Source organism: Nilaparvata lugens, chromosome 1, assembly GCF_014356525.2.
Source record: "Nilaparvata lugens isolate BPH chromosome 1, ASM1435652v1, whole genome shotgun sequence".
In the NCBI taxonomy this organism is placed as follows: domain Eukaryota; kingdom Metazoa; phylum Arthropoda; class Insecta; order Hemiptera; family Delphacidae; genus Nilaparvata; species Nilaparvata lugens.
This window is the reverse complement of record NC_052504.1, coordinates 41599497-41625429: the sequence shown is the minus strand read 5'-3', so window position 1 is coordinate 41625429 and position 25933 is coordinate 41599497. Positions and strand designations below refer to the sequence as shown.

The window sequence follows — 25933 nt, the reverse complement described above, 5'->3', positions numbered from 1 at the left end:
GTGGGCATCGAGTCTAGGAGTAATTCGACCGCGTCTCTGTTCCGCAATCGATACACCCATGAATGGCATGATTCGCCATCGGAGGCTGGTGAGGCCTCCTCGGGCAGCTTCCCGAGTCTGGAAGACTCCTGATGATCTTCCTCTACAGGAGGCCACAGAGACGTTGCTCCTTCCGCCCCGTGGTAACTTGTGCTAGCTCCATTGCTAGCCTGGTTCAGGTTGCTGGCTTCCTCTGCCGTCTTCCTGTGATGGTCCACAAGAACCTTCCTCAGCTCCGCCATCGTACCTGTTGTAGGTAGCCCTGCTGCTGTTGCCAGGTCCACTGCTTCTTTCCGGTGGAGTTTGTAGATCCAGGTCACTCCTGGATCGCTGTTTTCCTCTCGCGCCTCCTGGTCTTCTCCGGCGCGACTACATTTCTCCTCTGCACTCATTGCTGTTTTTCTCCTCCTGCCTTGGGCCCCACGTTCGTGTGCCAATCTTCTGAGTAGATTTTTGCCCACACCTATCTCTATCAGAGTTCCCAGTGTCGCTCTGGGCCGGCTAGACTCAGTCGGCTACTGGGGAGGGCCGCGGCAGGGGACGGGAGTCTTGGTGGGGCGTCCGTCAACCACCCTCGCTCGGGTTGGGGGTTGAAACAGGGTTTTGAGTGCTTTGGAGGAATGTTTCCCTCTTTTAGGAAAGAGGGGCCGTGCTTTCGCACTGCCAAACAGGGTTGGTCGCGGAAAGAAGGGAACAGGAACCTTGCAGTGTTAGTCGTGAGAAAGGGCTTCGTGTCGGGACTAAGTCTTAGTCCTCGGGCACCGGGTGTCTTCCCGGGGTCCGGGTTGGTTGCGGGGCTCTGGTAAAGGCTTTCCCTGGCCTTCCCAGAGGTCCTCTTGCGATCCCGCACTAGACTAGTGCGCTGCGGCGGCCAGTACTCTGGACTTTCCTAAGTCCTACTGGCCGGGCACTAGCTGTCCTCCCGGGGTCCGGATCGGCCGCGGAGTTGCGGGAAGGCTTTTCCTGGCCTCCCTAGACGTCCTCTTGCGATCCCGCACTGGACTAGTGCGCTGCGGCGGCCAGCACTCTGGACTTTCCTAAGTCCTACTGGCCGGGCACCAGCTGTCCTCCTGGGGTCCGGATCGTCCGCGGAGTTGCGGGAAAGGCTTTTCCTGGCCTTCCTAGACGTCCTCTTGCGATCCCGCACTGGACTACTGCGCTGCGGCGGCCAGCACTCTGGACTTTCCTAAGTCCTACTGGCCGGGCACTAGCTGTCCTCCTGGGGCCCGGATCGTCCGCGGAGTTGCGGAAAGGCTTTTCCTGGCCTCCCTAGACGTCCTCTTGCGATCCCGCACTGGACTAGTGCGCTGCGGCGGCCAGCACTCTGGACTTTCCTAAGTCCTACTGGCCGGGCACCAGCTGTCCTCCTGGGGTCCGGATCGTCCGCGGAGTTGCGGGAAGGCTTTTCCTGGCCTTCCTAGACGTCCTCTTGCGATCCCGCACTGGACTACTGCGCTGCGGCGGCCAGCACTCTGGACTTTCCTAAGTCCTACTGGCCGGGCACTAGCTGTCCTCCTGGGGCCCGGATCGTCCGCGGAGTTGCGGGAAAGGCTTTTCCTGGCCTTCCTAGACGTCCTCTTGCGATCCCGCACTGGACCAGTGCGCTGCGGCGGCCAGCACTCTGGACTTTCCTAAGTCCTACTGGCCGGGCACTAGCTGTCCTCCTGGGGTCCGGATCGTCCGCGGAGTTGCGGGAAAGGCTTTTCCTGGCCTTCCTAGACGTCCTCTTGCGATCCCGCACTGGACTACTGCGCTGCGGCGGCCAGCACTCTGGACTTTCCTAAGTCCTACTGGCCGGGCACCAGCTGTCCTCCTGGGGTCCGGATCGTCCGCGGAGTTGCGGGAAAGGCTTTTCCTGCCTTCCTAGACGTCCTCTTGCGATCCCGCACTGGACTACTGCGCTGCGGCGGCCAGCACTCTGGACTTTCCTAAGTCCTACTGGCCGGGCACTAGCTGTCCTCCTGGGGCCTGGATCGTCCGCGGAGTTGCGGGAAAGGCTTTTCCTGGCTTCCTAGACGTCCTCTTGCGATCCCGCACTGGACCAGTGCGCTGCGGCGGCCAGCACTCTGGACTTTCCTAAGTCCTACTGGCCGGGCACTAGCTGTCCTCCTGGGGTCCGGATCGTCCGCGGAGTTGCGGGAAAGGCTTTTCCTGGCCTTCCTAGACGTCCTCTTGCGATCCCGCACTGGACTACTGCGCTGCGGCGGCCAGCACTCTGGACTTTCCTAAGTCCTACTGGCCGGGCACTAGCTGTCCTCCTGGGGTCCGGATCGTCCGCGGAGTTGCGGGAAAGGCTTTTCCGGCCTTCCTAGACGTCCTCTTGCGATCCCGCACTGGACTACTGCGCTGCGGCGGCCAGCACTCTGGACTTTCCTAAGTCCTACTGGCCGGGCACTAGCTGTCCTCCTGGGGTCCGGATCGTCCGCGGAGTTGCGGGAAAGGCTTTTCCTGGCCTTCCTAGACGTCCTCTTGCGATCCCGCACTGGACCAGTGCGCTGCGGCGGCCAGCACTCTGGACTTTCCTAAGTCCTACTGGCCGGGCACTAGCTGTCCTCCTGGGGTCCGGATCGTCCGCGGAGTTGCGGGAAAGGCTTTTCCTGGCCTTCCTGGACGTCCTCTTGCGATCCCGCACTGGACCAGTGCGCTGCGGCGGCCAGCACTCTGGACTTTCCTAAGTCCTACTGGCCGGGCACTAGCTGTCCTCCTGGGGTCCGGATCGTCCGCGGAGTTGCGGGAAAGGTTTTTCCTGGCCTTCCTAGACGTCCTCTTGCGATCCCGCACTGGACTACTGCGCTGCGGCGGCCAGCACTCTGGACTTTCCTAAGTCCTACTGGCCGGGCACTAGCTGTCCTCCTGGGGCCCGGATCGTCCGCGGAGTTGCGGGAAAGGCTTTTCCCGGCCTTCCTAGACGTCCTCTTGCGATCCCGCACTGGACCAGTGCGCTGCGGCGGCCAGCACTCTGGACTTTCCTAAGTCCTACTGGCCGGGCACTAGCTGTCCTCCTGGGGTCCGGATCGTCCGCGGAGTTGCGGGAAAGGCTTTTCCACACCTTCCCAGATGTCCTATCTCGCCTCGATGCCCCACTGGTGGCCTACCAATGGGGATTCAGGTTTCGACCAAACCTGACGTGTTGTCGTTGGTCGAAACTGGCAACCCGTCGTCCAAACAGGTTAAGTGTCGTTTAACACTCGCCCAAACGAGTGTAGAGCAGTGGAGTTCACTGTGTGAGAGGCTAATCGACTTTAGCCTCAACACAACTCCCGGTCGCTGAAGAAATCGGAGTTCACTTAGTACTGGTGTACTGTGACGTTGCTAGCTGCTCGCTGCTTCCTTCTCACTTCTCTCGACCGCTCGACTTGGCTCTCCGAACTCGACTGCCTCTTGCTGGCCTTTCTCGAGCCTCCCTCAGTGACCGAGAGGGAGGGGAGAGAGGATGCGCAGCATCGCTGAGCGGTAGGCCAGTGGCTGGCTTGAACGTTGACCCCTCAGATTCTATGAAAGATAGCCGAGCGTCGAATAAATGAGCCCTAAATTCAATTCCTTTCTCTAGTTACGATATACATCGTGACAATGGTCATAATAATAATAATAATAATAATAATATCGAGTGACCTGGCTGGCTCAGGTCTGGTGTCAGAGTTTTCAGGTTGCAACTGATCAATTTCAGGGCCTCTGACATGACCTAACGACTGCTTTTTAGTCAGCCGGGACCGACGACTTAATGTGTCCATCCGAAACACGGGAGTGGCCCGAGATATGGTCATAATTATAATACAATTGATATGTTTCTTCATAGATTTCTATGCATCATTTCTGAAACTCCCAAACTTACATGATTTGAAATGTTATCAGAATACCTATTGCTATCATTACATAATTCATTTTATTTACCTACTTTTATTGTAAAAAATATAATATTGTTATCAGCTGAATTATAATTTATTAATTTTTGGAACCTTTTAATCTCAAATTGTTCATTTTACTCTGGTAATTATGTAGCATATTTTACTTTTTGCTTATCATAGTCATATAATATAATAACATGTTTCTTTGTTATTTGCTTCATTTCTGAAACTCCCACTCTTACATGATTTGAAATTACACCAATGCACACCTACATAATTAAGTAGGCACACCTGCTGTAAGTAGGCCTATATTATTACATTTATTTCATTAAACAATAAATCATAAATCTTTCCTTTAACAATAACAATAAATCATATAATCCAAAAAACAATAGTATATCCTATCAAAATAAACATCAGACTGTGATAGTTTCAATTAAACACAGCCCTCCTTTGGACTGTGTACAAACAAAATTCGGGATTGGAATAATAAGGACTATGAGCCTGCTTTTTCATTCCCAATCATTTCATGACAGTTTATATTTGTCCTTGTTGAATAAATAAAAATTAATAAATGATACGCTTCTCTGAAATCTGGCCCAAAGTTATTCCCTTGCTTGTGAAAAGTTGACATTACTAAAACTACTGCAGTCACAAATGAAAAAAATCTTTTCTTTATTCATATTCAACCTATTTCATTATTTTCGCTCTCAAAAAGTTAACAATAAACTCCTTAATAAAGGAAAAATAACGCTTCCATGGAATAAGACATACAATATAGAAATAAAATAGAAATTGCAACTGTGCAATGCATTTTCCCATAAGAGCCAATGTGTTACAAAATGACGAATCCCACAGCAATGCGGGTTGCCTATCTTCACCAGCTGCCTCACTTTCTTTGTGTTACTAGTCCATTCCAGTTAGTATAGAGTTCACTGCTCCAGACATTCGGCGAACACCTAGCATACTCGCCGAATCACGAGTAGTGTGGATGGATGTTTGGTATTCGGCAAGCAGTGAACATTTGTGCTCGTTGTGGGACTTTTGAGCACATCAAAGTGGACGAATGTTCATGTGAAATGTACATACCATATGTTAATATAGAACTATAATCTAGAGATACTACCTCTCCGAAACAGATGGTTAAAATTGGTAACTAAATTAATACCCAGTCCAATTTTGTAAGGTTGGCATTAAGTTGAAGGTTTCTAAACAAGATTTGAGTTCTGTCACTTTATTATCATGGGCGTACAAGGAAAATGCACTGAGTGCAATTTTTCCAAACTTTGATTTTTCATCATTTTGAATTGATTGTATAAACTATGAATATTAAATCATATCAAATCAAATAATCAATTATCAAACAAATGAAGAATATTTCATTTCTTGCTGTATGATATTATATTGTGAAAAATCACTGTAAGGAAATTATGATTGATGTTAGAAATTAGAAATTGATTTCCTGAGAAATCTACTTTTATGGATTTAGTGGATTTTCCTTGTATTCCCACGTATGTTAGTACCAAGTGGGAGAACTTATCTATATTATAATAAAGAAAAAACTGGCTTATACATGTACGGGATAGGAAAATTATGTTTCATGCATCATCAGGCCTAAACTACTGGACTGAAATTAACTTGAAATTTTGTATATAATTAACCGAAGATGGTTTTAGGCCCACTTCAAGCTCCTCAAGATTCTACTCGCTCATGTTTTTAATTAGTCAACTTTTAAAATAGACCCTTGTTGAGCACGGGATACCTGCTTGTTAATGAATAATTCACATCTTGATGAAAATTAGATAATAACCAGTCCCGTCCAGGTTACTGAATTATTAAAATATTTTTTTTAATCAATTGAAGTAAAAATTCTAGGGCTTTTCATGTTCTAAGTTATAGAGTTATTAACCCGGGGACATAGGGTTAGTTTGGTTTATTTATAAAAGCAGAATAAGCATGAAGAGCATCTTCAATATCGAGATCCATGTTTATTTATTTATTTGGTTAGCACAAACAATACAATGATCAAGAAAGAAAAAAACAGGCTATTGCCTAAAACTTTTCCAATTTCCTAATTTAGTTTCAAATTGTCCAAATATTATACATAGGTTATGTCCATTTCAATTTCCAAACCAAATCACAATCTGAGAATATAGATTAGAATAAAACAAACAATTTTAAATTTGGATAGATTGATAGTAAAACTTTCGTAAAAACATGAATCAAACTTTAAATTCACATAATTAAAAAAAATGAAACCACTTAAATTTTGAGCTCGGAAATATCACGTTCACCTTAGCTACATAACAGCTGTTTCATGTTGACGGTAGATGACATTCAGTTGACGAGTATTTGCTATTCCCAAAACGAGCAACTGTTCGGCGCCCCCTGTTCGGCAAACCATGCATGTGTTTAGGATGCTTGCTCGTTAATCGTCAAATATCTAGACGAATAGTTCGCCGAACGCTGAACATTCGCTGCTTGCCAAATGACACAAGTCTGGAGCCGGCTCTATGTAGCATAATGTAGCTATAAGGTGAACGTGATATTTTCGAGCTCAAAATTTAAGTGGTTTCATTCTTTATTTTGTGAATTTGAAGTTTGTTTCATGTTTTTACGAAAGTTTTACTATCAATCTATCCAAATTTAAATTTTTTTGTTTTATTCTAATCTATATTCTCAGATTGTGATTTGGTGTAGAAATTGAAATGGACATAACCTATGTATAATATTTGGACAATTTGAAACTAGATTAGGAACTGGAAAAGTTTTAGGCAATATAGCCTGTTTTTCCTTTCTTGATCATTGAATTGTTTGTGCTAACCAAATAAATAAATAAACATGGATCTCGTCGATATTGGAGATGCTCTTCATGCTTATTCTGCTTTTATAAATAAACCAAACTAACCCTATGTACCCGGGTCAATAACTGTATAGGACATGAAAAGCCCTGGAATTTTAACTTCAATTTATTTTAAAAAAATATTTGTAGAAATATTCAAATAATTCAGTAACCTTGACGGGACTGGTTATTATCTAGTTTTCACCAAGATTTGAATTTTTCATTAATTAGCAGGTAACCCATGTTCAGCAAGGGTCTATTTTAAAAGTTGACTAATTAAAAACTTGAGCGAGTAGAATCTTGAAGAGCTTGAAGTAGGCCTAAAACCATCTTCGGTTAATTATAGGCAAAATTTAAAGTTAATTTCAGTCCAGTAGTTTAGGCGTGATGATGCATGAAACATAATTTTCCTATCCCGTACGTGTATTAGCCAGTTTTTTTCTTTATAATATAGATAAGTTCTTCAACTTATGCTACTAGGATTCGAACCAGCTGTATAATCTTATTAGCTGATGGACCCCAAAGTAAGTAGACAGAGTCTGTCTACTAACGTTGGATGGACCCAACATTTGCTTAGAATTTAACTATTATATAGAGTGAGTCATATGTATGGGAACCCCTCAATAAGTTGGAGACTGTTGTAGATTATAATACTGTAACTTTCAGGATAAGTTATTGGTCAAATACTCTACCATTTTACGCACAACTGAATTTCAACCCCTCATAAGGGGGTGAAAAACAATTTTATAAGTCGATTCAATCGACTTATTAAATTGTTTGTATCAAATGCTTCTTAGAGTATTATAAGCTGAAAAGTAGGTGCGGTAATTATAAGGCTGAAAAGTATTTTTACTTCAATGCATGTTAATTATTTCTCGAATAAGAATATATTTTGCAGAAATATACTCAAGTTTTCCTCTGATTCCAATATTACTTTGAATTGCATTCTATTCATATAATATGGTCTGACTATAAATTTTAACTACAAAAGACATTACGAAGGAACTACAAATATCTTAGAGAAATATTTAGAAAAACATAAAACACATAGCACTTGTAATAATATAATTTTATTGACAATATTTCTTAATAAATTGTATCAAAATTAGCAACAAATGAAAAGTTCCTTGAGAATTGTCAACCTTCTGGAAATTGAGAAAATAATCTCTACAACATAAATAACACCCTTTAAAAGTCAATGGTTCTGGTGAATGTCTGACGAGTACAATCATAAGTTTAATTCAGACAATCCTAAGTTGCTGATTATTTATTCAAAAATGATCAATTAATGGAACACAATATTGAAATAAACTCTCAATGATTATCCTACTCGATAAGGATGTGTACAGTTGAATTGTTTGTGAGTTGGTGGGTTCAACACACATTGAGATAATGACATTTTTAATGTGACACTGGATCGATAAATTAAAGAAAATATATTGATTAGGCCTTATTGACCAAAATATTTATTACATGTGTTTCACATTTTTATCTCTAATATAAAGCATTTTCTACTGAGATTGGTATGATTGGTTTGGTTGATTTTCTACTGAACTTATTTAAACTGGATATAAATTCCTTTAGTTCCATATTTAATTATCATATAAGGCTGAATATTCTAATCACCTGAATTGAATGCTCATGGCTTTGAAGATTCTGATAAAGATGAACTTTGGCAACAGAACCAAATGAAAGTGGAAATTTGATTGACGTTAGAGACGTTAACATCGTGTATTCGAGTCATCGAATTTCTTCTGAAATTTGGTTTTGTTGTCAATGTTTGTCTCAAGGAATGTCTTCAGACCAAATAGAAGCGTTCCAAAATATCCAAAAATTAGCCGTATTTGGTACACTGGTGATTGGCAATTACAGGGAAAATTTCAATCTTTGTAATATATACATCTATACAGAAAACATCAATGCGGCAAATAGTACATTATGTAATGCCTCATATCTATTAAAAATGTCATGTTATGTCTTACTATAAAAGGTACAAATTAGAATTATTATCATAGAAACTGAGCCAGTAAGTCTTTCTTAGAGTTTCTACATACGTTAACAATATTTAAAATTTGGTTGATAATGAAGTATCTTATTCACATGCCATTCTCTTCTGCATGGAATCTTGAATTGAATTCACCTGGAAAATAACAAGTGATCGAGAGTTCAGTTGTGAGTCTTGACATTTTTCTTGGAGATTTATTACTACTTTGAGCGTTCAAAATAGTCAATAGATTTTCAACATAACACAGAACCAGATTTTGCGTTGCAAACACCGGTGCAGGACACGCAAGCGAGACTATTAAAGCCGCTTTTATATGGTTAATGGTAGCAATATTGTTTCATGTCGCGGACATGATTCGAATCCGTGTGCGCACCTTCTTCAGCGCAAACTTCTTCAACTTCCTTGACTCGAGAAAGTTTGTAAAATGAACATGAAATAATCATTATTTTCGTAATATTTTTCTGATCATTTTTGCGCAAAGGATGAATAAGCAGGATTTATTTCCAAAATTATAATGAAAGCAAAAGAATAATTGATATTACTGATTGTCTATAGATGTCTATAGACTCAGAAAATATGAAGAGCCTAATAGCTCAATTGACATTATAACCAAGATTAGCATAAAAGAGTACACAATGCATCGTTTGAAGCTTTATGCGATAATTGAACTCTAATAACTTTTCTTAGCAAATTATAAAACTTTTTGGTCCCTTGCCAAGATTAATTTCTAGTTTGTGCCAAGGACGTAATACTGCCAAAGCTTTCTGAGTATCATGTTTGATTAATCTGGACCTTTTGTAATAATAGAAACTTTTTCTTTAGTAGCCTGTCTCGTTTATATTTAGATGGATGAAGCTCGGCGATTTATTTCTTAGTTGCTAACCAGTATAGGGAATCGAATAGAGGATGTATCTTGATAAAATTATCTGTACTGGATCAAACTTCAAAACGATTTCCTAAAGTGGGTTTATAAATATGTGTAATTTACTTTTATTTCAAACATTTGATACTATAAAGGTACAAGAATGATTTTAATTGGTTGAGAAATTATAAGGAGACATTAAACGATCACATCAAATTAGGCTACTATTGATAAGACGGTAGATTGAATAAATTTTATAAGATCATTCCCATTATTTGAAAATCGTAAAAGAATTCATTATTTTTTATTCTTATCTTTGGGTCAGTGTGTTAGCGCGTTAGACTAATCACCAAATACTTATTTATATGTACAGGTATCATAAATAATTCAAATCTATAAGGTTTATAAATGATAGAGGAGACTAGTAAGTAGTGGTAGTAAATAGTGATGAAATCTAATTGGTTCACCAGAAGTTCACTTACCATTTCATTAATCATTTCAGTCTACTCATCGATGAAATATTTTCATTAAAAATAATGTAAATGCAAATGTGTATTATTAATAGTATTGCTTCTTACTTGTCTTTTCCAGTTATAATCCACATTATTTGTTAACTATGGTGATCCCTCCTGCAGTAGAAGCCCAAGCTCCTGCACTTCTCACATAGATGTTGAGGATGCACTTTTGATTGGTCGGAAACATCTAGTCCATCCGGCTTCTCCAGAGGTCTCTGTAATAGTACATGAAAATTCAAAATCAACAACAGACATTGATCCCTATAAATAATTTTTATTTTCTTTGAATTGGAAGTTGAATCTAAATCAATTTTTATTCAACGTGGTTGGTTAAACGTTGAAATTTCCAATGTTTAGATATGGACGTGTGTTTTATCACGTTTATTAACTGAGTAATAAAGGCAATGTTATAATTCTACAAACAATAGTGAGTTGGTATTATTTGGTCTGAAGATCAAGGTCTCAAATGGAATCACATAAAAACCGTACTTTTTGAAAATTGTTATTCGGGGCACATATTCCGTTTGTTGTTAACATGTGGTTGTTTGAGGCATTACTTACCTGAAAGAGTCTTACCTTGAGAATCAATTATATGCTATCTCAGTTTAGTCAGTTTAAACCGACATAATTGTATTTTTATGTTTTTCTTAACATATCTCATGTTTCTCGGGAGTGAGTACCATTCAAAACCTGGGAGCTGACCAAAGGATCAAAAATATTAATAATGTGGGATTTTATAAAATAAGATTAAATTTCACCCCAATTTCAGATAATATATTTTGATTGACCACAGGATTCTAGCCAAACGAGTAGCCTAATTAAATATATACATATTTGTTTTTTAAATTCATAATCAATTCAAATATAATTAAAGTTCATAGAATTTGTTTTTGTAAAATTGATAATAATCAACATTGTTTATTTATCAGCAAACTTAACTCAGAACATTTTTTTCTTCCTTTAACGTTGTTGTCCGTTACACCTACCAATAAGAACATTTCCCAATCAATTAGTTCTCTTGTTTTGTATTAGCCTACAGATTTGGTGGATGTTTGGTTCTATTATAATACAATATCAACTAAAAATCCATGAAAACTACACATATCTAGAAAGTAACAGAATATATAGCGGCAGAATTAGATTGCTGAGCTATGAGTAGTATCATCGCCAATAGTATTTCTTAATTTTCCGTTTCAAATCATTCAAACAGATGAATAGGTGTGCCAGGATGCTCCTATGTTGCAAGGGACAATCATTTCAGATAGCAATCAAGAATGCTGCTGATTTATCCACTGAACAGTTCTTGTAACAACTCTTGTATGTGTTGGCTCATTGTTGTTGTTAAAGTAAATCTGGTCGTACTCAGGATAAAGCAAATAATAAGCAAGATGGCTCTGCCATATTGTGAGTTCCACAGCCAAAATAAATTTCGTCCCAAATAAGAAGCAATAATATCAGGTAGCAGTTGGTGAGTGAACTAGTGAACATTTCAGTTAGATATGAGAATGAAATGAAATAAAAATAGGACAACCACCTCTACTAGATAATAGAAATGAAATTGCTTCACCACTCCACTCCAAGTTTGTAAGTTTGTAATATTAAAATTTGTGTTTTATTTGATGGAAGTTGAGTATAAAAAGGAACCACAAAGCCATAATCATTATTTGTGAAATATACTAGCGTGATTGTTTCATTAGGTAGTCAAATGAAAAATAATAGATTTGAAAAGTGTTGCAAATGGAATTAAAGTACCAAGCTAGTATAAAGCTAGCTAAATTATTATACCTGCTTATGTGGATAGACATTAATGCGACACTTGATGCATTCTTGGCCCATATTCGCCCAGCTGTTTCCAGACATCCATTTCCGCTTGCATTTTGGACATTTGTACTCCCCAAAACACCTCTTCATGCCTTGATAGGGGGTCAGGCCTTCTCCTTTTGGTCTAGCCTTGAACATCAAACTTAAATGAATGAGTCTAATGCTATAATCAGGTTTACGTTATAATGGCAGTGGAGGAAAATGAGAGAGCAGTGTTGCGGACCTTGACACTGTTTTCTATATAAGACAGCTGATACCGGTATATCCATTAGCCCAGTCAATAAAGGTTTTTTCGATCCGAAAATCAAATAAAAGCTAAATCTTTTACCATCGATAGAACCCTCCCAGAGGGTCATTCTCCCAAAAGTCCCAAGAAATCCCCTTCGAGCTTTCCCCCCTAGCCCCCCTCAAAGTTGAAAAATGCAGGTAATCACGGAAAATCAATTATCTCTGTACCCACTGATCGGAAACAGTTCTATTATATGCCATTCGATTCGTTACATTATGGACTACAATATTAGTTTTATTCATTTTTTCAATAAAATCATCAGTTTTCTTGATAAAATAATATATATGTAAAAATTTAGGGGGTTTGCGGTTTGATTTTTTTGTTTTCTTCGATTAACATCAAAGCAAGTAGTTTGAAAAAAAATGAGCCGAATAATAAATGTAGCCACTGTCATTGCAAATCCATTGATGTATATTCTTATGTATTTACGATTCAATTTGACGCCGTGGAAGGGGAAACAGTCAACGCGGAACGGCGCGGCTGACTCTCTCAGCCATAGTAAACAGCAAACTGGAAATCAATTATCTCTGTAACCATTAATCGGAAAAAAATCTATCATATGTCATTCGACTCGTTAAATTAAGGACTACAATATTAGTCGGATTCATTTCCTCAATAAATCGAACAGTTTCCTTGATAAAAAAATATAATGTAAAAATTTAGGGGTTTTTCGATTTGATTTTTTGTTTTCTCCGATTAACTTCGAAGCAAGTAATTTTAAAGAACAATGTGACGAATAATTATTGTAGCCACATTCATTGCGAATCCATTGATGTATATTATTATGTATTTGCGATTCAATTTACGCTGTGGAAGGGGAAACAGCCGACGCGGCTGACTCCCTTCACCATAGTAAACAGAATAATACTGCTGTCTACATTGCATCTCATTTACACTATGGCGCTCGAAACAATTAATTTTGTCTATTGTTTTGACATGCGCTGTATATAGATTTTCACTTTTCAATACTCTAGAAAAATATTACAATTTTCTTGATTTAACAATGCTCATGATAAAAATCAGGATTTCGTTGTTTGCTCACAGAATTTATTATATTAATTTGAAGTGTGCCTTCTCCATACGAGTCAGAGGTAACACAATTTGATAACTCTAGTTTCAGATATTGATGTTTTTCAACGAAGTTTCATGATATATTATGTGTCCGACTCCTTCATCTTATCCTTATTTTGTGAAAAATGAAGATTCAGAATTTCTTTTCATAGCTTTTCTTGTTTCATCACTCTTTATAATTTAAACACTTGATAATGGAATGAATATCATCAGATCACGTGAACAAAAAAAAAAATAAAAGGGTGGGCCTACCTGAGATACTATATAACACTGTACTCCTGATAAGTTGAAAATTTTCAAGCTAAAAGTAGATTAATTTGTTGCACATTCGGTTCAAATATTAACAAATGTTACCAAATATTACCAATATTATCACATATAGTGAGAACGAATTACTCTGAAGCTTTCTATTCTCACTGAACATGAAGAGGCAATACCAAGCCAGAATCGCAATTACGTTCAAATCATTATTATCAGAGCTTTCAAATTGATGCTATGTAACTATGGATGTTATCCCCATCTCACAATTTCCCTATTTATCCTTATCCTGATTCAGAATAAAGTAGTTGATCTCTATAATCACAAAAATCAATGTACAGTACCTATAATAAATAGTAAAAATAACAAAATTTCTAGTAATAATGCAACTTTTTCTAGGTACGAATTTCAAGGCTCATAAAATGACTTTTTCTCAATCACAGGCAGAAATTCCAATGATCATCATAATAGTAATTTAATGAAAATTGTTTGTATTGTACATTGTTCGACGTGAGATAAGCTACATCTTTAAGGTAATCAACGTATTTAGGATTATCATGTTTATGAATGAAAGCGAGACTATGATAGAAGATTAGTCAAACTGAAATATAAACATTATATACAATGCATATTTCTGATCAACTATAATTATAAATGATAGTATCAAGCCGAAATGAATTGAGCAACTGAATTTCAAAGTTACTATCCACTATTCAAATCGCACTGTGATTTCCTTTTACTTCCAAATGGATTGAATTGCCTCAATCTTCAACGTAACAATTATTGTAAAAAAAACCAGTGGAATGTGAACGTCATCCAAATAGCATTTGAATTTCAATTTTCAGATCATGAAATTCATAAAAAACTAATTCTTGAGAGAATAGTGATGAATTGCAAACAGTGCAAGTAACATTGATACAAAGATTTAATACTGGACTTTATATTATTTATAAAGCTTATAAAATGTAAAACCAACATTTTAAATTTTCTCTACTGGAGCAAAACATCGATAGAAAATAAAGAAGAGCCCATTATAAGCACAATATACTTGTGTACTAGAATTCACTTGAACTAACTCATCACTTCAGCCCTTCAATGATCACAATGAACTAGAATGGTATAAAAACCATGAAATTGATAATCAGGTACATTTTTCAAATAGCTTCACTCAACTAAATCTGTGAATGCTAAGTCATAAGAAATCATGTTCAATAGATTTAATTTGAATGCTTCAAATAGAAAATGATCGATCTATTCTTTTGGTGCCCTAATCAAAATCGATTTCAATCATTAATCGACATAAAGAAAAGCTTCTGCCAACCTTGTGTAATGAATTACAAGATGCGAGTGAAGGTGAAAAATCGATATGTTAACAAAAATAATAGAAGATGATGAATCATCTTTCAATTAATCTTATACGGTAGGGTACTTTGTGGTTAAATGTGAAACACTTTCATGATTTTCCTACCTTCTATGCATGCTTACTCTTCCTTAATTTGTATGTTTGCATGGCTTTCATCTTTAGAATCTACTGAATTTTCATATTGGACTGTCTAAATAATGTAGATTCAACTAGTAAGAACGGAAGATAAGCTACTTTACAGAGAGAATCATAGAAAGTTTCAACTCAACAAGCCCAATGTATAAATTTTTCATGCCTCAGCCGTCATATATATTTGGCTCAACTGAAGGTATATTATCAACATGGCTTGGAGAATATTAACTGTAGAAAACAGCAAACACTGCACGCTATGATTTTTCAGGAAATTGCCACTGTTAACACTATTGTAATCTATGATTTATCTCAGTTTTTGACATTCATAACTTATGATAAATTTTAGCATAGAATTATGATCATACACACATATTTTAAATATGTATTATATTATGTAATAGTATGAATATTTTATCGGTTGCAAACAATATCTTTGTCTGTCATAGAATGCATGATTTAGCACATATATAACAACAAAATGATTTTAGAGAATTAAAATGTGAAAAAATAGTTTCATCGCATGTCAAAACAATAGACAAAATTGATTGTTACAAGCGCCATAGTGTGAATAAGATGCAACTTAGAAAGCAGTAGGCCTACTACTGTATTTTACTGTTTACTATGGTGAAGAGAGTCAGCCACGCCGTACCGCGTCGACTGTTTCTTCTTCCACAGCGTCAAATCGAATCGCAAATAAATAACAATATACATCAATGGATTCGCAATGAATGTGGCTACATTAATTATTTGTCTAATTTTCTTTAGATTATTTGCTTCGAAGTTAATCGGAGAAAACAAAAATCAAATCGAAAAACCCCTAAATTTTTACATATATATTATTTTATCAAGGAAACTGTTTGATTTATTGAGGAAATGAATACGACTAATATTTTAGTCCATAATGTAACGAATCGAATGACATATGATAGATTTTGTTCCGATTAATGGTTACAGAGATAATTGATTTCCAGTTTGCTGTTTACTATGGCTAAGAGAGTCAGCCGCGCTGTTCCGCGTCGACTGTTTCTCCTTCCACAGCGTCAAATCGAATCGCAAATACATAACAATATACATCAATGGATTTGCAATGACAGTGGCTACCTTAATTATTTGACTCATTCTCATTTAAAACTACTTGTTTCGAAGTTAATCAAAGAAAACAAAAAAATCAAATCACAAACCCCCTAAATTTTTACATATATATTATTTTATCAAGAAAACTGTTAATTTTATTGGAAAAATGAATATAACTAATATTGTAGTCCATAATGTAACGAATCGAATGGCATATAATAGAACTGTTTCCGATCAATGGTTACAGAGATAATTGATTCCCCGTGCTTACCTGCCTTTTCCATGTCTTAGGGGGCTGGGGCGGAAAGCTCCAAGGGGATTTCTTGGGACTTTTGGGAGAATGACCCTCTGGGAGGGTTCTATCGATGGTGAGAAATTCAGCTTTTATTTAATTTTCGGATTGAAACTGCTTTTTTGGACCTTCATTGACTGGGCTACATGCAGAATCAACTGTTAATTCTTGTTTAAAATAGACAATTAAATTTTATTGATCAAGAATATATATTTTCCAATGATTAAATAATACATTTTCATAATTATTGAGATGTAATATTTCTTCAATGAATGGTTTTTCAACATTGTTAAAAACGATCAGCCAACGTTGCCGAGCTAGAAAAGGATAGTGCTATTTGCTTTTTCGGATGATATTGACAAGGATAGCAACACCAATGTTAATTAAATACTGCCTTTATAACGTGGACCTCACTATAACATGAATGCTCATTGAGTTATTGAAGGGAAAAGCTACTGATTAGAATGAAGTGCATAATCCAACATGGAGGTAAGAGTAATAAGGCTACACGCAAAGCTCTGAAAATATAAAAGTCTCTTCTAGAAGGGCGTCATCCTATTAAAACCACAACCAATATTCAAGAAGCTAGAAAAAAATAAGTATAACAATTTCCCCTGGTTTTTCTATAAACCACAATTTTTCAATGCTTATCTTGTAATTTAATGAATATTGCAGGTGGAATATGGATTGGGAATTTTTGAGGTACTCTGATTGATATGTGGTCTTTAAAATAGTAAGGTTTCTTATATTATTTTCCAAGATAATAAATAATTAATTATAATCTTTAAAATGAGTCTACTCGGAAATGTTTAATCTCATAAAAACGCATAATTATCCAATATGGAATTAAAGCTTTCTGAAGATTCTGAAGAGAATTGAAAGCATTTTTGAATGGGCCATAAGCAGCTTTATACTAGAATATTGCGAAGCCTTTGATATTTTTGTAGATAACAATCATCAATAACGATCTTACCATTGGACAGTCTTTTATGTAATGTCCTTTGTTGAAGCACAAATGACATAGGTACGTGGGTGGTGGTTCTTTCAAATTCTTCTGGTCATGGAGACATAGCTCGCTCAAATCTTTAGAAAGTTCTCCTGGAAAATCAATAAGATTAACATCTTGATAAATAAAACATACCTGCTTACCGGTGACAATTTGTAACATCAATTATTGAGCGTTTTGCTCCACTTTTGAACTTTTCCCACGTATCCTTTTCTATATCAATGCGCTAAGAATGAGAGATGAACACAACATGGAATATGTTTGGGTATTTGACTGAGATATAGAGTAATGAAGTGCCCACTATCATTCAAGTACGCTTATCTAATGCAAATATTGGATTCAAAAAGATTGCTGATAATTTATTGAAGTACAATATTTAAATTACTAGGAAATCTGTGAACCTGTGGTGTGGCCATAGTATTATACTGATATTTGATTTTATTATACAATAGAAGAAACATGAGTATTTATCAATCCCTAATTCTAACACTTTGCTCTGAAGATAAATAGTAGCCGAATGTTATCTTATTTACATAGTTTCACTCTTCACTCAGTTGAACTGCATATCACGAAGGAAGATATTAAACTAATCATAGAAAGCTAATAAACTAATCATAGAAAGCTAATGAATGAAATATGCAGTTGATGTGAATCATAGCCAATCGAAGGGAGATTTAATCTCATTCCAGAGAAAGGATACTTGCATTGTATCCAAGCCCTGTGTGAGGGTTGTGCGATCATTATAGATCATAATAATTATTATTAGAATTCCAAAATCTACAAAATTAATTGAGCCATTGTAGTAATTTTTGTCGAAACCAGCGAAAATCAGTAAAATTAGGTTCATAGATTGAACTTTATATCTGATATAACATGAATAAAACTTATGATATCGTAGCATGAATTTTCACTTTTGTATCAAAACTTTTATCTTGTTTTAAATATTTTTTGTATCGTAGATAGAGGCTGCTTGGATACAATAAAAAATTTAAAATTCTAAGTTTTCGTTGTTTTTTAGTGAAAATTGACTAAATTTTAGGAAAGTGAAACCATAACCCTATTTCGGACATTGAAAATGTTATCTAAATTTAGGAGAGAAATAGTACAAGGAGTATCCTTAGTTTTTCTCTCCCAATCAGTGCTACTTTGTAAAAATTATAAATAAATAAAAAAATAAGTAGCATCCACAGTTTTTTCCAATCATTGCACTGCCTCTTGTGAAGGAGGCGTTTGAATATATAATAATGTTCAGTTTTGCATATTCATTTGTGTCAGAATCGCATATTTATAAATATAAAGATAAAGACAAACAATTCTTCCCTGGAGAATTTGGCATCCTTGAGAATTTTTCTCAATAAAATTTCCTCAATAGGGAAAAAGATTCTCCTTGGATGGGATCTATCAAGGATCTTGTCCCTAATAAAACCTTTAAAATATTTGCAATCAAAGTGCACCAACTGTATAGCAATAAAAATTGAACCTACTTTCAAAACATAATAATCTTACTCACCAACCGTATTGTTATTGATGCTGGGAAGACCGTTTGTCCTTCTTTTCGGGAAGGTGGTTGCAGGCATATTGTATGATCCTCTTGTGGGGAAAGAACCCCACATGTTTGGGATACCTTTTGAAGACTGCTGAAAAAGTAAGAAATACACAATTTTTAGCATACTATTGTAAGAAGGATGAACGTTTAGTATTTATTTAAGGATATATAATATGACTAGGTTAAACTGAAAGTGAAAATTGATCATTCTAACCATTTATCCAATATTATTCTACTCTTCACAATCAGACTGTAAGTATTCATGTATCTCTTCCTTCCAAACATAGTAAAATGGGACATATAAAGCTGCCTACAGACTTGAGCGCTACGAACACGCGCATTTCACTTTTCATCAGCTGGTTATATCTGTATTTGTACAGAAACAGTAAGGTAAAGATTTAATAAGCATAACATCAGCTGATGAAAAGTGAAATGCGCGTGTTCCAGTCGCTCAAGTCTGTAAGAAGCTTTAAAAGTATAATTCTACTCTTCAAAATCACACTGTACATATTCACGTATCTCTTTCTCAATTAGGATGAAGAAAACAAATACCTAATTCTGGAAAACAAAAAGCATAATTAAAAAATTGACAAATAATGGAGAGTTGAATTGAATGAAAAAGATATAAATCAGTATAAATGGCCACGTCCCTGTCCAATGAATAATACAAGTGCTATTGATTTGTAAGCTTGCTATAGTAATATCATGTGTAAAAGTGCAATATTAAGATTACAAATAATAAGGATTCACTCATTAGTAAAAACTTCAGAACAATATCCTAACCATACTGAAAAAAAATAATAGCAGAAGTAATAGGAGGCTTGAAATTACAAGTTTGCATACAATTTTTCTCAATTCGGCCTTCAGCATTAACTATTTTTATTTAATTCATTCTAAAACGATTTCATGAACGCGTGTCCATTCTTCAAACTTCTCAATATCTTAGAAGTGAACGCCTTCCTAGCAAAAGATTGAATAGAATCAGTTTTTTTATTGGAATCAGAACCTATCCGCATTCGGGCACAAAACAGTTGCAATATTATACAGACCAAGATTCAGGTAGATTAAAAAAAATTGATGCAATCATAAAATGGTGAATTTTGAAATTCATCAAATTTGAATTTTGAACTCATGAATGCAGTTTATTGACATATCAAATAGCAACCATATTAAATAAACACCATGTAGGTTATACTTTCTTGATATTGAAGTGTGTGATGAGTAAGCATTGGTTGATACGCATGTTTTAGGTTTTTTACCTTGAACTCACCACAGCGCGCAGCCGTTTGGGCAGTCGGCCAGACGTACATCATTTGGCAAGTTTAGAGACAATGAGACGAGCAGAGAGAGAGAGAGAGAGAGAGAGAGAGAAAGCGAGAGAAAGAGAAAACTAAAATAAGAGACAGAAAGAGTATCGAAGAAACGTATAAGAGTCCAGGAGTTTGACAGAGAAAGAAAATAATAAAATCACAGGATTTGACAACATATATGCCTACGTTTAGATGTATAGTGATTTTTTGGAGGTAGAATAGGCGATGCGATAAGCAAGCCACCGTTGAAAGCTGCCTATTTAAAGAATGTTGCAGGTTGTGAACCTTGCATACCCTGCTGTACCTGCTGTTCCTCTAACTCCATATCGAAGCTGGAATTTCTTCTGCAATCACTTGCGTTTTAGAATATAATTCAAAATTACAATGTGATTTTCAACAATAAAATTACGTTGAAACATTGATTTTTTTCCAGTCATTTTGAGTTTCTTTCATATTATAGGTACCAATATCCGCTATTCATTGAACTTTCCATTCTCTTTATTCATATGTATTTCAATATTCAATATTGTTGCATATGAAGCTATAAATAGCTTCAGCTTTAAATATATGTTTCAAAGTTGCGAAGTTTGCAAAAGAAAGCATAATAGTACCATTCTAACAAAAATGTTTCTTGACAATAATATTATTGATACGAAGGAGAGGAGTATGACAAACCTTAAATAAAACTAGCTGTGAACATTTTTCAATAATCTATATTGAACAGCTTATAGAGGTCAAAGTCCAAAGCACTATTATTTATCCTGCCTCAATGGCAAATCAATCTTTTTCAGTTTGGGAACAATTTTGACAGTTTTATGAATCTCAATATCTTTTTTGAATTTTATTGTCATCCTTATGAATTGATATCTTGATCTAAGAATTATGTAAACAATAGGAGAGATATGGAAACAACAAAATATAATTGATATCTTGAGAATACATCGCATTTTTTAAACAGCATGCTGTTGGCGATTTCAGTACCTACCTAATCGAGTAAAATTATCAACTGCATGATAGACGCATAAAATACGGCATAAGAGTGATAAGATTGTACACAAACACATAAGATTTCTTAACTTTTAATCTACTCAAAGAAAAATAGGAAAAGCAAGGGTAGCCAGATAATATGAGCGCTGAGAAAGTGGGCTGAGTTAATGACCGAGATCCCTGCTGGTCTCATTTCCTACTTTGATACGGGGCGGCAGCTCCTTGATTAAAAATACTAGCAACAGGCCTTTGTCACAATAATAGAGCCCAACATCATCTAGCATTTTAGCATAGGCTACACGAAATTCCATTGTTAACTTTTGCGATGTGAGTAAGCTTGTTTACTGATATTTTATAAAATAAACTACAAACCAGATATTTTCAAGAAGGGTTGGAACTGTCAATATCTATCAGTGTTTTCTCTATTATAGAGTTACACAAATTGAAAAGATATTTGAGATGAGATTTTATATCTCAATAGAAGAAAATTATCATCCGACTATGTATATTAATCTGTATATAATATTTTTTATTATAATTGTGTTTTCCATTGGGAGAGGAAAACAGTAACATTAATTCTATATCATTGGAAACATTAAGAATTATAAGCCACCAAAGAATTGAAAACTTGATCAGCCAAGCATCTATTCCAAGCATACTATTCGAGGTTCATTGCTTTATTGACTTCGATAACTCAAAAACATTTTAAAAGTAAATGTGGTAAGAAGTTGTTATTTAATCGGAATAACTCATTTCTGATGACCATTGAACAATCCGTAACTTATAATAGAAGAGTTTACTATTTTCATTTAATTTTATGACTGGAGAAAACATTAGATAAATATAAATCAGACAACTGTACACAACTTGAAATTTTCCAAATCATTAAGGAAATTCATCCTTTTATTAAGGAAAGAATACGGTGCAGTTTTGAAAAATGCTCATTGTGAGAAAAATGTATAATTTTATTAGTCATAGGAAGAAATAATATATTATATTCAAGCACTCCACCCTAATTGGGATTACTTCCACCCATAAAATATTGAATATGATTGGAAAAGGATTTCAAATTTTACATTCCTATCAATTTACACCATACTCTCTTTAATCAAAGAGTGTATTCCATAAGATTAATATGTCAAGCTAGTTCTTTATGTTAATTACTAGTGACCTTCTGGGTTGGAGATCTCGCTCATGAACTGTTGTATTGTAATCTTTAAAACCCGCAACTTTTAATTATACAGAGTTGGTGAAAATTTATGGAAACATCTAAATATTTCTTTTGCAAATATAATTTGACAGTAGATTTCATTGGGGATCCTATTTGAAATGAAAATTACTCAGTCGCTTCAACATCTTTGACCCTCATATGAATAGAAATTATTTTTTTCAAATGTGAAGGTGGTCCTGTGATACCGTAGGTACATGATTTCGACATAGAGTTCCAAAAGAAAATGAATGGCGAAAACCGCACATTGATGACTCAACCCGTATCAGTTTGTTGATGTAAAAGTTGCAAATTATGTTGTATGTTAAACAGCTGAAATCATGTATCAGCGCACACTGTCGTCTGTGTGATAGCTCCCGAATAGCCTCAGCTGATGTTATGAATGGATGAATGGATAAACTGTAGTATTGCATGCAAGGAATTCTTCAGCTGACTAAATGATAAATCACAACAAATTTTTGTCTTATGCACTTTCAATGTTTTTTTTTTATATCCTGAAAAAGGACGAAGGAATGAGTCAATTTTTTGTCCAACGAACTTGACCTGTAAAAAAGGTTCGAAGAATACGTGTTCAAGATTTGAAGCTGATTGATCAATTCTTCCTAAAGTTATTGTAGAACATACAAACTCACGGACAATGACTTTGGCCTTTAGTAAGTCAAAAGTGAGAACTAGCTAACGCTCGTTCAATAACATTATTTCCAAACACTCAATTGCTAAACCATTATTATAAAAAAGTAGACTTTTCATATAAATATAATAGGATTAGACACTGATTCATAAGTTGCAGAATGAATTTCATAGCAGATTAAATCGCAAATTATTCCTCTTCATCGCAAATTATTTTCATGTAAGCTTATTACTACTACTTTAAAACGCAGATTTTCAATAGCAGAATACATTATTAGGTCTACATATTTTTATCAAACATAATACCCTATGATTTATGTATGTTTGACTGCCATTTTTATTTATTTTTAATTAATAGATTGATCCTTCAGATAGAAGAGAGTTATTACGGCCGATTTTGTCTTTAAGCTATTTGCGTTTATTACAACAAGGGCGTTTGCAATGAGGAGCATCAACGGCTCTAGAAACAATTTATTTAGTAGAAAGACAAGCCGGACAGATAACAATAGGAGCTCAATCTGCTGGGCTAAGTTTTATGGACTTCAACCGGGCAATCCAAACGTCAACGCTATTTATTTCAGCTCCGGCTCCGTTCACAGCATTTTGCTCGTACCGCGTCTTAATTTAGAATAAACAAAATATAACTCATGTACAAATTGGAGTCCAGCTAGATAGCGCTTCCTTATATCATCACAATAATTCGATTGATAGGGTTTTTCACATTTGATAATATTATTCTATAAAAATATATTATGTAATAATGATTATAATTATTTGGAATCATGAATAATTTTGACTGTTTTGCAGCCTATTAAACACTAGTTTACTTATAAGGCTTTCAAAAGACAGATTCTGAATATTTTATTCCATGGATTGAAATGAGTACGGTCCTAACGTTAATAAGATTTATTCTAGAAATGGCAAACTTAATAGTTTAATTGACTTAGTACTCAGTCGCAATATACCAAATACTTAGGCCTTATCTACTATTATTGTTTGACAGAGACATGATAGTAGACTACTTGAAGATGGAATATATTTCATTATAATTTGGCGGCAGTCAATTATAAGCTGAATAGTAGATAATAAAGTTATACGGTACACAAAAAATTAGAGGAAATTTAATCACAATTGAATGTTGTGATTTACACGGTAAATAGAGTACAGAAGATTTGTGGAGTTTACTAAGCAAAGACTTTAGTTATTTCAATAAAAGTACAGGATTACATCTCTTCCTCTTGGTTCTGGACTTGAATACAAGTTAAATTTGAGCAAAAATGATAAAAACATCTTAGGCATTTTTTCGCACATAGAAAAAGTAAATTTACTTAGGAACGGTACTCCAATCCGTAATATTGAATGCAACCTGTTTAAATAATAGCGAGTTGTTCCTATTTTAGGATGAATATTCAATATTTTTGACCAACAAATTCATTTCTCTAAGTGATTATAGCTGATTATTCTCGTTTTGAGGAAAAAAGAGTTCATAAATCTGATTTATAAACATTAGTAGTATCAATGGAAGACTTAGTCATCTTGCTAGAGAGATACTAAATAACTTTTACAAATTTTATATTTGGCTCGATTCAAACTGACATTTTCACCGTTATTTCAAATCAGAGCCTTATTAATAAACATTTCAAGTCTTTGGAAACAGAAGCATATGACATTAATATAGAAATATAGAAGTTAGAGCAGGCGGCGGAGTTGGAATCTGAAAGAGGAAATAGCGGAGAGTCCGGAGCGGAAGAAACTAAGAAAGCATCACAATATATGGAATAAGTATGGCAAGATTTCTAAAGCATTGGAAAGTGATTTGAATAAGTATTTAAAATATATTTATTTTGAAGTTAAAGCTAGTCTTTCCCCTTAACTATGTCGATGGAAAGTTGTTAGTGATAAGCACGGACACCGTAAAAGTCATGCTACCCGTGAGTGCACTGTACCTATAAGTTTTTCTCGGATTATAGAGGCTCACGTATTTCAAAAGGAATTTCAAGGTGGGAGTCTTTTCCCCAAAAAAGAAAGGGAAAGTAGTAAGGGATAAGCACAAAATATATGGGTTAAGAAGTCATGCAGCCCGTGTATGTAAAGTATCTAATAATTATCCGCGGACTACAGAGGCTCAAGTATTTTAAAGTGAAAGTTTTTCCACCAAGATATTGAGAGGAAGTAGAAACGGATAAACAAGAATCGGTTAATTGATAAGTAATGCTGCCCGTGAGTTTGAGTACCCTACCGGATATTTTTCCGCGGATTGCAGACGCTCGACAAGTTTGTGATTGGTGGTGAACATAGCGGCGGTTTATGACAGGTGACATGTGCGAGACAACTGACCTGATCCTGATCGTTGGAGGCGGTGATATTGAGGTAGACCCAATTGAGTAGAGGCTCCATGACGGCGGCATTGTAGGTGGACGGCATACTCAGCAGTGTGCTCGCCCCTCACCATCGCCTTCCTTCAGTCACGCGACGAGCCCCGTTCGCCAGCGACTGTCAGCGGCCCGAATTAACTCTGGCTGCCCCGACCGGCTGGCATCAACAGCACGCCTGCGCCTAAAAGTTACACATTAAGAAAGTATTTAGCTGTTTTGACGGCTCGCTCAACGTCAACAAACACTGTTGCAAATGACCGAACTCTTTCAGATCGGTAGCGGAAGTTTGATGGCCGAAATAATTCAATTTTAAATATAGTTATACAGTACTACAGTACTCAATATTCTTTACAATTTGAAATAATTCGATTTGTTTGATTCAAATATAGTCTATTGCCAAAGTTGGAAGTTTGTAGAATATTGAAAAGTTATACATAAGAATG

General features: G+C 36.2%; 1 protein-coding gene across 3 annotated transcripts; it reads right to left on the bottom strand.

The window, feature by feature from the left end:
* Positions 1–7777: 7777 nt before the first annotated feature.
* On the bottom strand, positions 7778–25617 carry LOC111044276 (zinc finger CCHC domain-containing protein 24). 3 transcript variants are annotated; one of them, XM_039434162.1, is made up of 6 exons: positions 25453–25606; positions 18925–19048; positions 17382–17506; positions 11894–12058; positions 10172–10323; positions 7778–8866 (listed from the first exon to the last, which is right to left on the bottom strand). In XM_039434162.1, exons 1-5 carry the CDS (start codon positions 25537–25539, stop codon positions 10204–10206), a joined length of 621 nt encoding a protein of 206 aa, XP_039290096.1. In that variant the 5' UTR covers positions 25540–25606; the 3' UTR covers positions 7778–8866; positions 10172–10203. The 3 variants fall into 3 exon arrangements, with proteins under 3 accessions (XP_039290096.1, XP_039290106.1, XP_022185066.2); XM_039434172.1 differs by having other exon boundaries at positions 18925–19051; positions 25355–25477; XM_022329374.2 differs by having other exon boundaries at positions 7779–8866; positions 18925–19051; positions 25453–25617.
* Between the last annotated feature and the right edge of the window lie 316 nt (positions 25618–25933).

Coding starts and splice junctions, on each gene's coding strand:
- LOC111044276 (XM_022329374.2), bottom strand. CDS start 25,539: ATGCCGTCCACCTACAATGCCGCCGTCATGGAGCCTCTACTCAATTGG. Junction 12,059..17,381: donor ACATAAAAGACTGTCCAATG/GTAAGATCGTTA, acceptor TTGATGTTCAAG/GCTAGACCAAAAGGAGAAGG. Junction 10,324..11,893: donor ATGTCTATCCACATAAGCAG/GTATAATAATTT, acceptor GTACTATTACAG/AGACCTCTGGAGAAGCCGGA.